Raw genomic sequence first — 12425 nt, 5'->3', positions numbered from 1 at the left:
ATGACGGACGGAGGCAGGCAGAGGGAATTCGTGAGCTGATCGAGTCGGACTGGGTCGATGCCGGGGAGATCTAACAGCAATGGACAACAACGACAATAGGGTGGATGAGGTCCGACAGCCGATCGATTGGATGTCCTGGTAAGGTCGTATCGTGAGTGCACAGCAGGTGGTGTTGAGTTCTTAGCTGCGGGAAGGCGAATCAATTGCCAGGTACCTCTACGCACTGCGTCGACGTTGTTCCTGAGAGAGAGAGAGACGACTTTGCCATCGGTCCAATTGATGGCGGGATGGGAGAGAGAAAAAAAGCGGGAGCATGCCCACAGCTTTTTTCGCCTTCAGCCACTGAGTCGTCATCGTCCCCGAACGTGTCGTCCGAGGAGGCTGCCATTGGACTGGTACGTCAGAGCCAATCGAAGCCCGCGTCTCCAGCCACATTGCGCAAGGCTGACACGATGGCCCAGGCGCCCGCGGCCCGCAAGCCATTCCAGGCCGTTCTCGCCAAGGAAAAGTAGGTACCGACTTGGGTGCGCGTAACGCTCACGTCCCATCAGCGTTGCAATGGATGCCACCGACGGACCACCTCAGGAACATATGTACCTAGGTACCTTCCGATGCACACTGACCAGATCGATTCCAGGTTCCGCCAATACCTACCGCCGGAGGGGTGCAGTGCGCCTCCGTGTGCATCCCGCGCCTGTGCTCATAAAGGCTCGGCACAAAGTAGGTACCTCGAGGTATGTATGAGTAGCATCCTGTCGGGTTACCTAAGGCAGGAGGTGCCGAGCCTAGGTAGGTACCTAAGGTGCCTCCATCGGTACCTGACACGACTGGGGTAGGTACGTACCGGGTAGCCCACCTCTAGGCACTGACCGATGTCTCATGAGTTCCGTCGATGGGTTCAAGCCCGTAGAGGTATTTACCTATTTACCTACCTACCTTCGTTGATATTCCAAGGCACGCCTATCCACAACCTATCACGACTAGTCTTGAATGGTTCCGGTGAATCAAATCCAACTCCAAATTGGAGCCGGTTTTTTTATGTCCCTATATAGGTATCCGATCACATACCTAGGTACCTACTTTGAGCCCGTGTTAGATTACACCGGGGCCGGATAGTACCTCGTCTGATACACACTACATGGAAGTTTCCATCGCTTCAGCGACGAGAATCACCTAGCCTGTGACAAGAGACGTTGCGATGGGAATTTTCGTCGTTGAATCTTCGGTCTGGCCTTATCTCCCCTTCTTATGTTGGTGGTTTCCAGAGTGAGAGACACCAAAAGTCGCATGTGGATTTACAATTTGGTAAGTGAGGTCGTCTCCAACCTGAGCGATATAGGTAGATATGGGATGTGTTGGGTAACATATCACAGGAGCTTTTCATAGGCTCGTCCATCGTCACGTCCCGTGTCTCGGCCGTCATGGTTCAGAACCGCTGCCTCAACAGCCGGTGTCTGTGCCTTCGGCTTATTCGTCGCCGCCAAAATTTGAAAGTCCCAAGCACTCCCGAGAGCCGAGTGCGCCGCCCATCAAATCGCCCCAACTCCCTCTTTCCAACCAATGGGTATTAACGCGGCCGCAACATCGTCGACACCTCTCTCGGTGGCTAGCAGGTTGAACTGTGCCGCAGCGTTACGCGTGTCCAAAATCTCGACCCGCATCCCCAGATTGCTTATATGCCACCTTAATTCTGGACTCAAAGGGCGGATTTCTGGGCCTAGGCCAAGTATCAATAGATCTGTTCGATTTTGATTAGCAAATTGTATAGCGGATGACCGATCAAAAAGACGCATGCGAGAGTGGGCGTGTATAACCTGGTCGAGGCCAGACCAGCCCGAGAAGGCCGAATGTATCGTTAGGCACCTCCCATTGCCCCTTCTTGTTGAGTAGCCGCTTCTCTCCGCGAGCTAGCCACGGCCGCCAGCCGAAAGCCTCGCCGCCGACTAATAACACGCCAGAGCCGCCGAAGATCTTCGCCCCGCTGTTGAGGTGGAAGCCGTCTGGCATGCAGGCCTCGATCGAAGTAGACGGCACTGGCATGTTGCCTAGCACATCCAAAGCATCGAAATCGGCTGGGCGTGATTCCTCATCGGCATGGCGTGAGGCGGTCGTGTGGAGGCCTACTATGGGGAATTTAGGTGTCCTATGATTTGCCGTTGCGATGTGGATTGGAGAAGGCCTCTTCGCCGTTGCGGATAGTGACTGGCAGTTCCGGGTCGCTTGCCACCGTACACAAGAAGCGATTTGGCCTAGAGGCCGACGAACTCGTGCGGAGAGGGCCATGCCCGCTATTTGTATATGCTACCGTTTTGTATAGAGTCTCATTGCGCTTTAATTGTAGTTGGCACGCATGTCCACTTGGAGTTAGCAGTGTGTCTTGGAGGTAGGTTATCTTGGACGGAGGAAAAAAATCGTACCCACCCTACGTCATAATACCCGTGGTAACCAACACGTAGGTAGGCACAGCAGATACTTGGGTACATCCAGATTCAAATTACCTAAATTACTTTATCCGAGATATACGGATAACCCACAATGTGCTGAGAGCACGCATGTATACAGGGCGCTCCAGGGGCCTATATAGCCACTTAGGCCCTCTCTTATTCCTAGAGTCTCCTGGGAGCACCTAAGTGGACTTCACTTCCATCTCTAATCACCTCCCCCGGGGCTGAACTTGGGATTCACATTCTTACGTCAATCTAATGACACAAAGGAGACATCCGTTCCCCGAGATCGGGGCCGCGATGAGCGAATTCTCCCCTGTCACAAACGCGCAATTTCGAGGGGTCATGTCGGCACAACAGTCTTGTCAGTCGTGTCCTTATGTAGCATGTATCATTCCGATCACCTAGACGATGAGAAGAAGCCTTAGAAATAGAAACAGCTTTTTTCGCCGTTCGCGTAACATGCAGCCCTGTCCCTCTGAACACCCAAAGCAATGACCGCCCGAACCGTTCCATCCCAGAGTCATTAGACGGCGACGGTGGTCTATTTCTTCTTAGAGCCTTCGCTCTGCTCCTTCAATACCTTCTTGACAATCTTTTGCTCCTCGATCAAGAACGCCCGTACGATTCTATCCCGGACGCAGTTGCCGCATCTTGAACCACCATACGCTCGTTGGACCGTCTTCTTGGGGCGGGAGATCTGGGCGTATTCGCGGGGTCGGAGGGCGGGGACCTACACCAAAAATACGAGGGTTAGCGGCGGTCCGATGTGACGCGCGTTGGTTTAGGTGATCCTGGTGCGCCTGGTGAACAATCCTCCTGGAGAGCCGCGGAGCTGGCTTCCCATAAATCTGAAAAAGTGACGCCATGGCGGTGCCCGCTCGTTACGCGCGTACTTCTCTTCTGGGGACAGACAGGGTGTAGTTTCGTAATAGCGCAAATGCAAGTCGGTTCGTCTCCTCTCCCTTCCTTCCCTACAACCAGATGCGTGTCGTGGGGTAGCCGGGTCAACTTACGCCAGGCAGCTTGATACCGCAGTCACCACATTTTGGCGCGGTTCCTCGCTTCTTGATGTGCAGAGCCCGCAGTTCACCGCCGGGGGTCTTGATGACTCGAGTCTTGTTCGAGGTGGTGTTGTATCTTGCAGGAATCTGTTAGCTTCGCGGTTGCTAGTAATAGGAGAATTCGGGCTCGATGGGTCTTCCATTGGTAAATATGTGAGACGTACGGGTTGCGACGGCGGTAGGTTACTCGGTGGTTCGCCATTGTGATTGTTGTTGTGTTGTTCTGGAATGGGTTGGCTTCTTCCTGGTTGCAACTTTTTTGGTCAAGAGAGGAATTTTGGCGGCTTTGCGGAAAAAGATGTGTGGGATCTCAAGCCCGCTTATCGATTTGAACCAATGAACAAGACCGATGGGAGTGGCGCTGCGCAGCCACTGAGCTACTAATCAAGCTGCCTCGCCACAAGCCGCAAGCCGCACCATGTCTTGACATCACGTGATCTCGAGCTTGATCCAAGCGGGTCCTTTCCTCAAAGTGGGCCATAGGAAATTTGCCCCGATCAGTCCTGGAGGCGGACTCGGCCATTCATCTTGTCAACTTCGAGCATTTCCACCAGCTTTTCGCGATTGTCGGTCCAAAAGGCATCCCATTGAATCAGAAATCCATCCCGTTGCGTGTCTTATTCTTAGGGGATTTCCAAGAGCCAACCAACTCGTCTGGCTGCATCGGCCGTACTTGACATCGCGCGACGGATCGCGGCGCGATAGACAACATCAACAATCACGAGGCTTCGGACTCCAAAGGCTCGAGGATGTCGTCCTTTCCACCGCCTCCACCCCCTCCTGGATGGGGACCGCCGCCGCCGCCTCCTCCACCTCCAGGCCCTCCATCAGACTTCCTTCCACCGCCGCCGGGAGCACCGGCTCCTCCCCCGCCTGGGTACCGACCCCCTACCGACCTGCAGACCGCGAAATTTGCACAAAAAAAGAAGGAATGGCTTCGGAACCAACGGAATCGTTTCGGCGAGAAACGCAAGGGCGGCTTCGTCGAGACTCAGAAGGCGGATATGCCCCCTGAACATCTGCGTAAGATCGTGAAGGATATTGGTGACGTTTCCCAGAAAAAGTACACCAGCGACAAACGGAGTTATCTCGGCGCTCTGAAATTCATGCCACATGCGGTCATGAAGCTGCTAGAGAATATGCCAATGCCGTGGGAATCATCGAGAGAAGTCAAGGTCTTGTATCATGTGAACGGGTGTCTAACCCTCGTGAATGAGACTCCTCGGGTCATTCCACCTGTCTTCCATGCCCAGTGGGCTACAATGTGGTTAACCATGAGGAAGGAGAAGAGCGACAGGAGACTTTTCAAGAGGATGAGATTTCCGCCGTTTGACGACGAAGAACCGCCGTTGTCTTGGTCGGAGAATATTGAGGACGTGGAGCCGCTCGAACCCATCCAGATGGAGCTTGACGACGACGAGGATGCCGCCGTGTATGAATGGTTTTATGACCATCGGCCCTTGGTTGATACCGAGCATGTAAACGGCCCGAGCTACAAGCAGTGGAATCTCACGCTACCACAAATGGCCGCCCTTCATCGGCTCAGCCGCCCGTTACTGAGCGAGACTGTCGACCAGAATTACTTCTACCTCTTCGATTTGAAGAGTTTTCTCACTGCGAAGGCCCTGAACGTCGCATTACCCGGCGGTCCCCGATTCGAACCTTTGTACAAAGATATCGATCCAAACGACGAGGATTTCGGCGAGTTCAACGCTATCGACAGAATCATCTTTCGTTTCCCGATCCGGACCGAGTACCGAGTCGCTTATCCGTACCTTTATAATTCCCTCCCGAGGAGCGTACAATTCAACTGGTACTCTCATCCACAAATAGTATATACGAAATCGGACGACCCCAACCTACCGGCGTTCCATTTCGACCCTATGATCAACCCCATCTCTTCCCGTTCGGTCGCGCCGAAGAACGTTACTGTCAGCCACGAGGACGAGATTTTTGGTGCCGGAAATCTTCAAGAGCTCGAGGACGATGCTTTTCAGCTACCACCTGGCGTTGAGCCGTTCTTGGCTGACGAGGAACTCTACACCGATAATACGTCGTCTGCTATTGGGCTTTGGTGGGCTCCTTTCCCGTTCAACCGTCGATCTGGTAGAATGGTTCGGGCGCAGGACGTCCCGCTCGTAAAGCAGTGGTATCTCGAACATTGCCCTCCAAAGCAACCGGTCAAAGTCCGAGTTTCGTATCAAAAGCTCCTAAAGACATTTGTCCTCAACGAGCTACACAAGAAGAAGCCCAAGGCGCTCAATCGGCAAAATCTTCTGAGAAGCTTAAAGCAGACCAAATTTTTCCAGCAGACAACGATCGACTGGGTCGAGGCTGGCCTTCAGGTTTGCCGGCAGGGATTCAACATGTTGAACCTCCTTATCCACCGAAAAAACCTCACATACCTTCACCTCGACTACAACTTCAACCTTAAACCGGTCAAGACGTTGACAACGAAAGAGCGAAAGAAGTCCCGGTTTGGCAACGCGTTCCATCTGATGCGTGAGATACTGAGACTTACAAAGCTCATTGTTGATGCGCAAGTGCAGTACCGCCTCGGTAACATCGATGCTTTCCAGCTAGCCGATGGCATTCTCTACGCATTCAACCACGTTGGTCAGCTAACTGGTATGTACCGATACAAGTATAAGCTCATGCATCAGATTCGGTCATGCAAGGATCTAAAGCACCTCATATACTACCGATTCAATAGTGGGCCTGTTGGCAAAGGACCCGGTTGCGGGTTCTGGGCGCCAGCCTGGAGAGTCTGGCTCTTCTTCATGCGCGGCATCATCCCCCTTCTTGAGCGGTGGCTGGGAAATTTGCTGTCCCGTCAATTTGAGGGCCGCCACAGCAAAGGGGTGGCTAAGACTGTCACTAAGCAGCGTGTCGAATCTCATTTTGACCTTGAACTTCGGGCTTCCGTGATGGCCGACCTCATGGATATGATGCCCGAGGGCATCAAGCAGAATAAGGTGAATACAGTTCTTCAGCACCTGTCTGAAGCCTGGAGGTGTTGGAAGAGCAATATACCGTGGAAGGTCCCCGGCCTCCCCGCGCCCATCGAAAACATCATTCTTCGTTACGTCAAGTCGAAGGCGGACTGGTGGATTTCCGTGGCTCATTACAACCGTGAGCGTATTCGGCGAGGCGCGACCGTCGACAAAACGGTGGCGAAGAAGAATGTCGGCCGTTTGACTCGTCTCTGGCTGAAAGCCGAGCAAGAGCGGCAACATAATTATATGAAGGACGGCCCCTATGTATCCTCTGAGGAAGCTGTGGCGATCTACACAACAACGGTGCACTGGTTAGAATCTCGAAAATTCACGCCGATCCCATTTCCGAGCGTATCGTATAAACACGACACGAAGATTCTGATCCTTGCTCTCGAAAGACTACGGGAGGCATATTCCGTGAAGGGTCGTCTCAACCAAAGCCAGCGGGAGGAGCTAGCGCTCATCGAACAAGCCTATGATAGTCCTGGCACGACGCTTGAGAGAATCAAACGATTCCTACTTACTCAGCGAGCCTTCAAAGAAGTGCAGATCGATATGAACGACAATTACAGTACCATCAACCCTGTCTACGACATAGAACCTATTGAGAAAATTAGCGACGCATACCTTGACCAGTATCTCTGGTACCAGGCTGACCAGCGACATCTCTTCCCGGCTTGGATTAAGCCGTCAGACTCCGAAGTGCCGCCATTGCTTGTATACAAGTGGGCCCAAGGTATCAACAATCTTGAGAAGGTCTGGCAAACTGCCGACGGGGAGTGCAATGTCATGATCGAGACCGAGCTCTCTAAGGTCTATGAAAAGATCGACCTTACCCTCTTGAACCGGCTTCTGAGATTAATCATGGATCATAACCTGGCGGACTACATCAGCTCGAAGAATAACGTACAGTTGACCTATAAAGATATGAATCATGTCAACAGCTACGGCATGATCCGCGGTCTCCAATTCTCAGGCTTCGTCTTCCAGTACTATGGCCTCGTCCTGGATCTTCTGCTCCTCGGGTTGAATCGTGCTAGCGAGATTGCTGGCCCGCCTTCAAGTCCGAACGATTTCCTTCAATTCCGGGATCGCGAGACAGAAACAAAGCACCCAATTCGCCTGTATACAAGGTATATCGACAAAATCTGGGTCTTCTTGAGGTTCAGCGCGGAAGAGTCCCGAGATCTTATCCAGCGTTTCCTTACAGAACAGCCTGACCCGAACTTCGAAAATGTCATCGGGTACAAGAGCAAGAAGTGCTGGCCGAGGGACTCCCGTATGCGGCTGATGAGACACGACGTCAACCTCGGGCGTGCTGTCTTCTGGGACTTGAAGAACCGTCTCCCTCGGTCTGTTACTACGATTGAATGGGACGACACTTTCGCTAGCGTCTATAGCCGCGACAACCCCAACTTGCTGTTCTCCATGTGCGGATTCGAGGTTCGCATCCTTCCGAAGAGCAGAAATCAAAATGACGAGTTCCCCATCAAGGACAGCGTATGGTCTCTGGTGGATAACACCACCAAAGAAAGAACAGCACACGCTTTCCTTCAGGTTACGGAAGAAGACATCCAAAAGTTCAACAACAGGATCCGTCAGATCCTGATGTCATCGGGGTCAACCACATTTACCAAGATCGCCAACAAGTGGAATACTGCCCTCATCGCGCTCTTTACCTACTACCGTGAAGCTGCTGTATCCACAGTCAATTTGCTGGATACCATCGTCAAGTGCGAGACCAAGATCCAGACTCGGGTGAAAATCGGGCTGAATTCCAAGATGCCATCACGTTTCCCTCCCGCCGTCTTCTATACGCCGAAGGAGCTGGGTGGTCTAGGAATGATTTCGGGCTCTCACATTCTCATCCCTGCGAGCGATAAACGATGGTCGAAGCAGACGGATGTTGGCGTCACCCATTATAGGGCCGGTATGACCCACGACGAGGAGACGCTCATCCCCAACATTTTCCGATACATCATTCCTTGGGAGGCCGAGTTCATCGACTCGCAGAGAGTTTGGACGGAGTACTCGCAAAAGCGACTGGAAGCCAACCAGCAGAATAGACGTCTCACGTTGGAAGACCTCGAAGATAGTTGGGATCGAGGGTTGCCTCGTATCAATACCCTATTTCAGAAGGATCGGAGCACGCTTAGCTTCGATAAAGGATTTCGAACTAGAAGCGAGTTCAAAGTTTATCAGCTCATGAAGAGCAATCCCTTCTGGTGGACGAGCCAGCGCCACGATGGCAAGCTTTGGAATTTGAACGCATACCGTACCGATGTTATCCAGGCTCTGGGCGGTGTTGAGACCATCCTTGAGCATACCCTGTTCAAAGCGACAGGCTTCCCCTCTTGGGAAGGCTTGTTCTGGGAGAAAGCTTGCCTTGCCAATGGGACAATGTTGCTGCGGTACAATCACACTCGCGTTGCGGTCGAAGACGTAAGGGATGGAGATCTGCTCCTGGGTCCCGATGGAGGACCCCGCCGTGCGTTCAATGTGGTCAGCGGTAAAGATCGCCTCTATCGCATTAAGATCGCCGGTCGCCAAGAGGATCTCGTCGTTACGCCAAACCACATTCTGGTGTTCTACAAGCAAACCCACGGGAGACGTGATACGGAAGCAGTCTCAGCGAGTGAGCGATGCAACAGCGCTGAAATGACGGCTGCCCAATTTGCTGCTCTCGGGCCCAAAGACAGGTCACAATACAAACTCTTCAAAGCTGAGCGTTTCCACCCCCACACCTACAGCTTTGCTGTTGAAGATATCGTTCTGGAGCAAGAGGCCACAGAGTGGGCAGGCTTCAGGGTTGATGCAGATCAGCTCTACCTGCGACACGACTATCTCGTGCTTCACAATAGCGGTTTCGAGGAGTCCATGAAGTTCAAAAAGCTTACCAATGCGCAAAGGTCCGGTCTAAACCAGATTCCCAACCGTCGATTCACACTCTGGTGGTCCCCGACGATCAACCGAGCAAACGTTTACGTCGGTTTCCAGGTCCAACTTGATCTAACGGGCATTTTCCTCCACGGCAAGATTCCCACCCTCAAAATTTCGTTGATCCAGATTTTCCGCGCACATTTGTGGCAAAAGATACACGAATCTGTAGTCATGGATTTCTGTCAGGTGTTCGATCAAGAACTGGAGTCACTTGGAATCGAAGCGGTACAGAAGGAGACAATACACCCTCGAAAATCATACAAGATGAACAGCTCCTGTGCCGATATTCTCCTCTTCGCAAGCAATAAGTGGAATGTTACCCGACCGTCTCTATTATACGACACTAAAGACACCATCGAGCCCACAACTACCAATAAGTTCTGGCTAGACATCCAGCTTCGGTATGGCGACTACGATTCTCATGATATCGAGCGTTATACTCGTGCGAAGTATCTGGATTACACAAACGATAGCATGAGCATATACCCCTCGGCAACCGGTCTTATGATCGGCATCGATCTCGCGTACAATCTCTACTCTGCTTACGGACAATATTTCCCAGGTCTGAAGGTTTTGGTGCAGCAGGCTATGGCCAAGGTCATGAAGGCCAACCCGGCACTTTACGTTCTGCGTGAGCGTATCAGGAAGGGTCTCCAACTATACGCCTCAGAGAGCAACCAGGAGTTCCTAAACTCCCAAAATTACTCCGAGTTGTTCAGTAATCAGACAAAGCTCTTCATCGACGATACCAACGTCTACCGCGTCACCATCCACAAGACCTTCGAGGGCAACTTAACCACGAAGCCCATCAATGGTGCGATATTCATCTTCAATCCGCGAACCGGCCAGCTGTTCCTGAAAATTATCCATACGAGCGTCTGGGCCGGACAAAAGCGTCTTGGTCAGTTAGCCAAGTGGAAGACGGCCGAAGAAGTCGCAGCTCTCATCCGATCTCTACCCATCGAGGAACAGCCAAAGGAGCTCATCGTGACTCGCAAGGGCCTGCTGGACCCCCTTGAAGTCCATCTGCTCGATTTCCCCAATATTTCCATCCGAGCCTCGGAGCTGCAGCTGCCGTTCCAAGCCGCAATGAAAGTCGAGAAACTGGGAGATATGATCCTCCGCGCCACTGAACCTCAGATGGTCCTCTTCAATCTCTACGACGAGTGGCTCAAGAGCATTTCCTCGTATACGGCATTCTCGCGTCTAGTCCTCATACTCCGCGCCTTGCACGTCAACCCCGACAAGACGAAGCTCATCCTTCGACCTGACAAGACTGTCATCACCCAAATGCATCATATCTGGCCCACTCTGTCAGACGAAGATTGGATCAAGGTCGAAACGCAACTGCGCGATTTGATTCTCCACGACTACGGCAAGAAGAACAACGTCAACGTGTCTAGTCTGACGAGCAGCGAGGTTCGGGATATCATCTTGGGTATGGAAATATCTGCGCCGTCGATGCAAAGACAGCAAGCTGCGGAAATCGAGAAGCAGCAGCAGGAGCAGCAGCAGCTGACCGCCGTCACGACGAAGACACAGAACGTCCACGGCGAAGAGATTATCGTTACCACGACGTCACAGTTCGAGCAGCAGACGTTTGCTTCCAAGACGGAATGGCGCACTCGGGCCATCGCCACGTCTAACCTGCGAACCCGGTCTAGCAATATCTACGTCTCCTCGGTCGATAACGACCTGGACGACATTACGTATGTCATGCCCAACAACATCTTGAAGAAGTTCATTACGATAGCCGATCTTCGTGTACAAGTTGCAGGGTACTTGTATGGTATCTCGGCGCCAGATAACGACCAGGTCAAGGAAATCCGGTGTATCGTCATGGTGCCTCAGATCGGCGGGTTGCGCAACGTCCAACTGCCCCAGCAGCTTCCGCAGCACGAGTACCTCTCCGACATGGAGCCCCTGGGCGTGATCCACACGATGGCTGGAAATGAGCTACCGTACATGTCTGCGGCCGACGTCACCGAACACGCTCGGCTTCTCGACGCCCATTCCAAGTGGGACAAGGAGAACACGGTGACGATCGACGTAGCATTTACGCCCGGATCGGTCTCCTTGTCCGCCTGGGCACTGACCCCTGCTGGGTACCGATGGGGTGCGGAAAACAAGGACATCGGCAGCGACCAGCCGCAAGGATTCACTACGACGATGGGGGTGAAGCGCAAGCTTCTGCTCAGCCCGAGGTACCGGGGATACTTCCTGGTGCCGGAGAACGGCAAATGGAACTACAGCTTCATGGGTAGCGGGTTTGCGGGGATCGAAAAGAAGCCGGTGCACGTCAAATTAGACACGCCAGTGCTGTTCTACAGCGATCAACATCGCCCGCTCCACTTCCAGAACTTTGCGGAGCTGGAGGACATTGGCGTGGACAGGAACGACAACTTCGCCTAAGCTTTTTTTTTTTTCTTGGTCTAGGCGTGGAAGACGAGGAGACTCGGATGATCGGGGACGCACCGAAGAGGAGCGCGTGTGATGGGAGATGGGTCCATGCATCGGGAATGGCATTTCAAAAACTCGGTGAAGATGACGGTGTACGCGCCCGGGTAGTTTGCAGGCAGATCAGCAGGCGTTTTCAAGGCGGGAGGGACTCGAATTACGGACGTCAGGGGAAAGCAGCGCTCATCGACCCGAGGGTCTGTTTTTATTTTTCGCTCTTTTTTCTCATCCTTAATACTGGCGTTATGCCGTTGGTACGTACCTTACTGTAAGATAATATCGGCCGTGTATGCCCTGTATGCTCTGTATACGAGACTATCATAACCTCCCCCCCTTCCCCCCCACGCAACCATGGACTCGGAACCGAAAGTAGGCAACTGGTTTTTTTCTTCTCATCATGATCACCATGTTCCGTACCTGGATATACCTATAATAGTACATGATAGTGCGTCGAAAGGGGGAAAGCTTGGGTCTCCCCATCCTTTCCCACGCCTCCCCTCGCCTGGCAACCCCCCCCCCCCGGC

At 52.8% G+C, this 12425-nt stretch overlaps 3 protein-coding genes across 3 annotated transcripts; 1 reads left to right on the top strand and 2 right to left on the bottom strand.

Annotated features, from left to right (window-relative positions):
* Window positions 1-845: 845 nt before the first annotated feature.
* Window positions 846-2413, bottom strand: GGS23DRAFT_568018 (uncharacterized protein). The gene is made up of 2 exons (XM_051516374.1): window positions 1815-2413; window positions 846-1738 (listed from the first exon to the last, which is right to left on the bottom strand). Exons 1-2 carry the CDS (start codon window positions 2281-2283, stop codon window positions 1530-1532), a joined length of 678 nt encoding a protein of 225 aa, XP_051371765.1. The 5' UTR covers window positions 2284-2413; the 3' UTR covers window positions 846-1529.
* A 117-nt stretch (window positions 2414-2530) lies between these two features.
* Window positions 2531-3855, bottom strand: GGS23DRAFT_568013 (ribosomal protein L34Ae). The gene is made up of 3 exons (XM_051516373.1): window positions 3673-3855; window positions 3461-3584; window positions 2531-3177 (listed from the first exon to the last, which is right to left on the bottom strand). The coding sequence occupies exons 1-3, from the start codon at window positions 3708-3710 to the stop codon at window positions 2989-2991; spliced, it is 351 nt and encodes a 116-aa protein (XP_051371764.1). The 5' UTR covers window positions 3711-3855; the 3' UTR covers window positions 2531-2988.
* A 160-nt stretch (window positions 3856-4015) lies between these two features.
* Window positions 4016-12425, top strand: GGS23DRAFT_568012 (PROCN-domain-containing protein). The gene has a single exon (XM_051516372.1). The coding sequence runs from the start codon at window positions 4258-4260 to the stop codon at window positions 11854-11856; it is 7599 nt and encodes a 2532-aa protein (XP_051371763.1). The 5' UTR covers window positions 4016-4257; the 3' UTR covers window positions 11857-12425.

This window comes from Durotheca rogersii (assembly GCF_024521655.1).
Source record: "Durotheca rogersii strain YMJ 92031201 chromosome Unknown GGS23scaffold_10, whole genome shotgun sequence".
NCBI classification, from domain to species: domain Eukaryota; kingdom Fungi; phylum Ascomycota; class Sordariomycetes; order Xylariales; family Xylariaceae; genus Durotheca; species Durotheca rogersii.
Note: the sequence above shows the minus strand (reverse complement) of the source record. Positions and strands in the feature narration are given on the sequence as shown.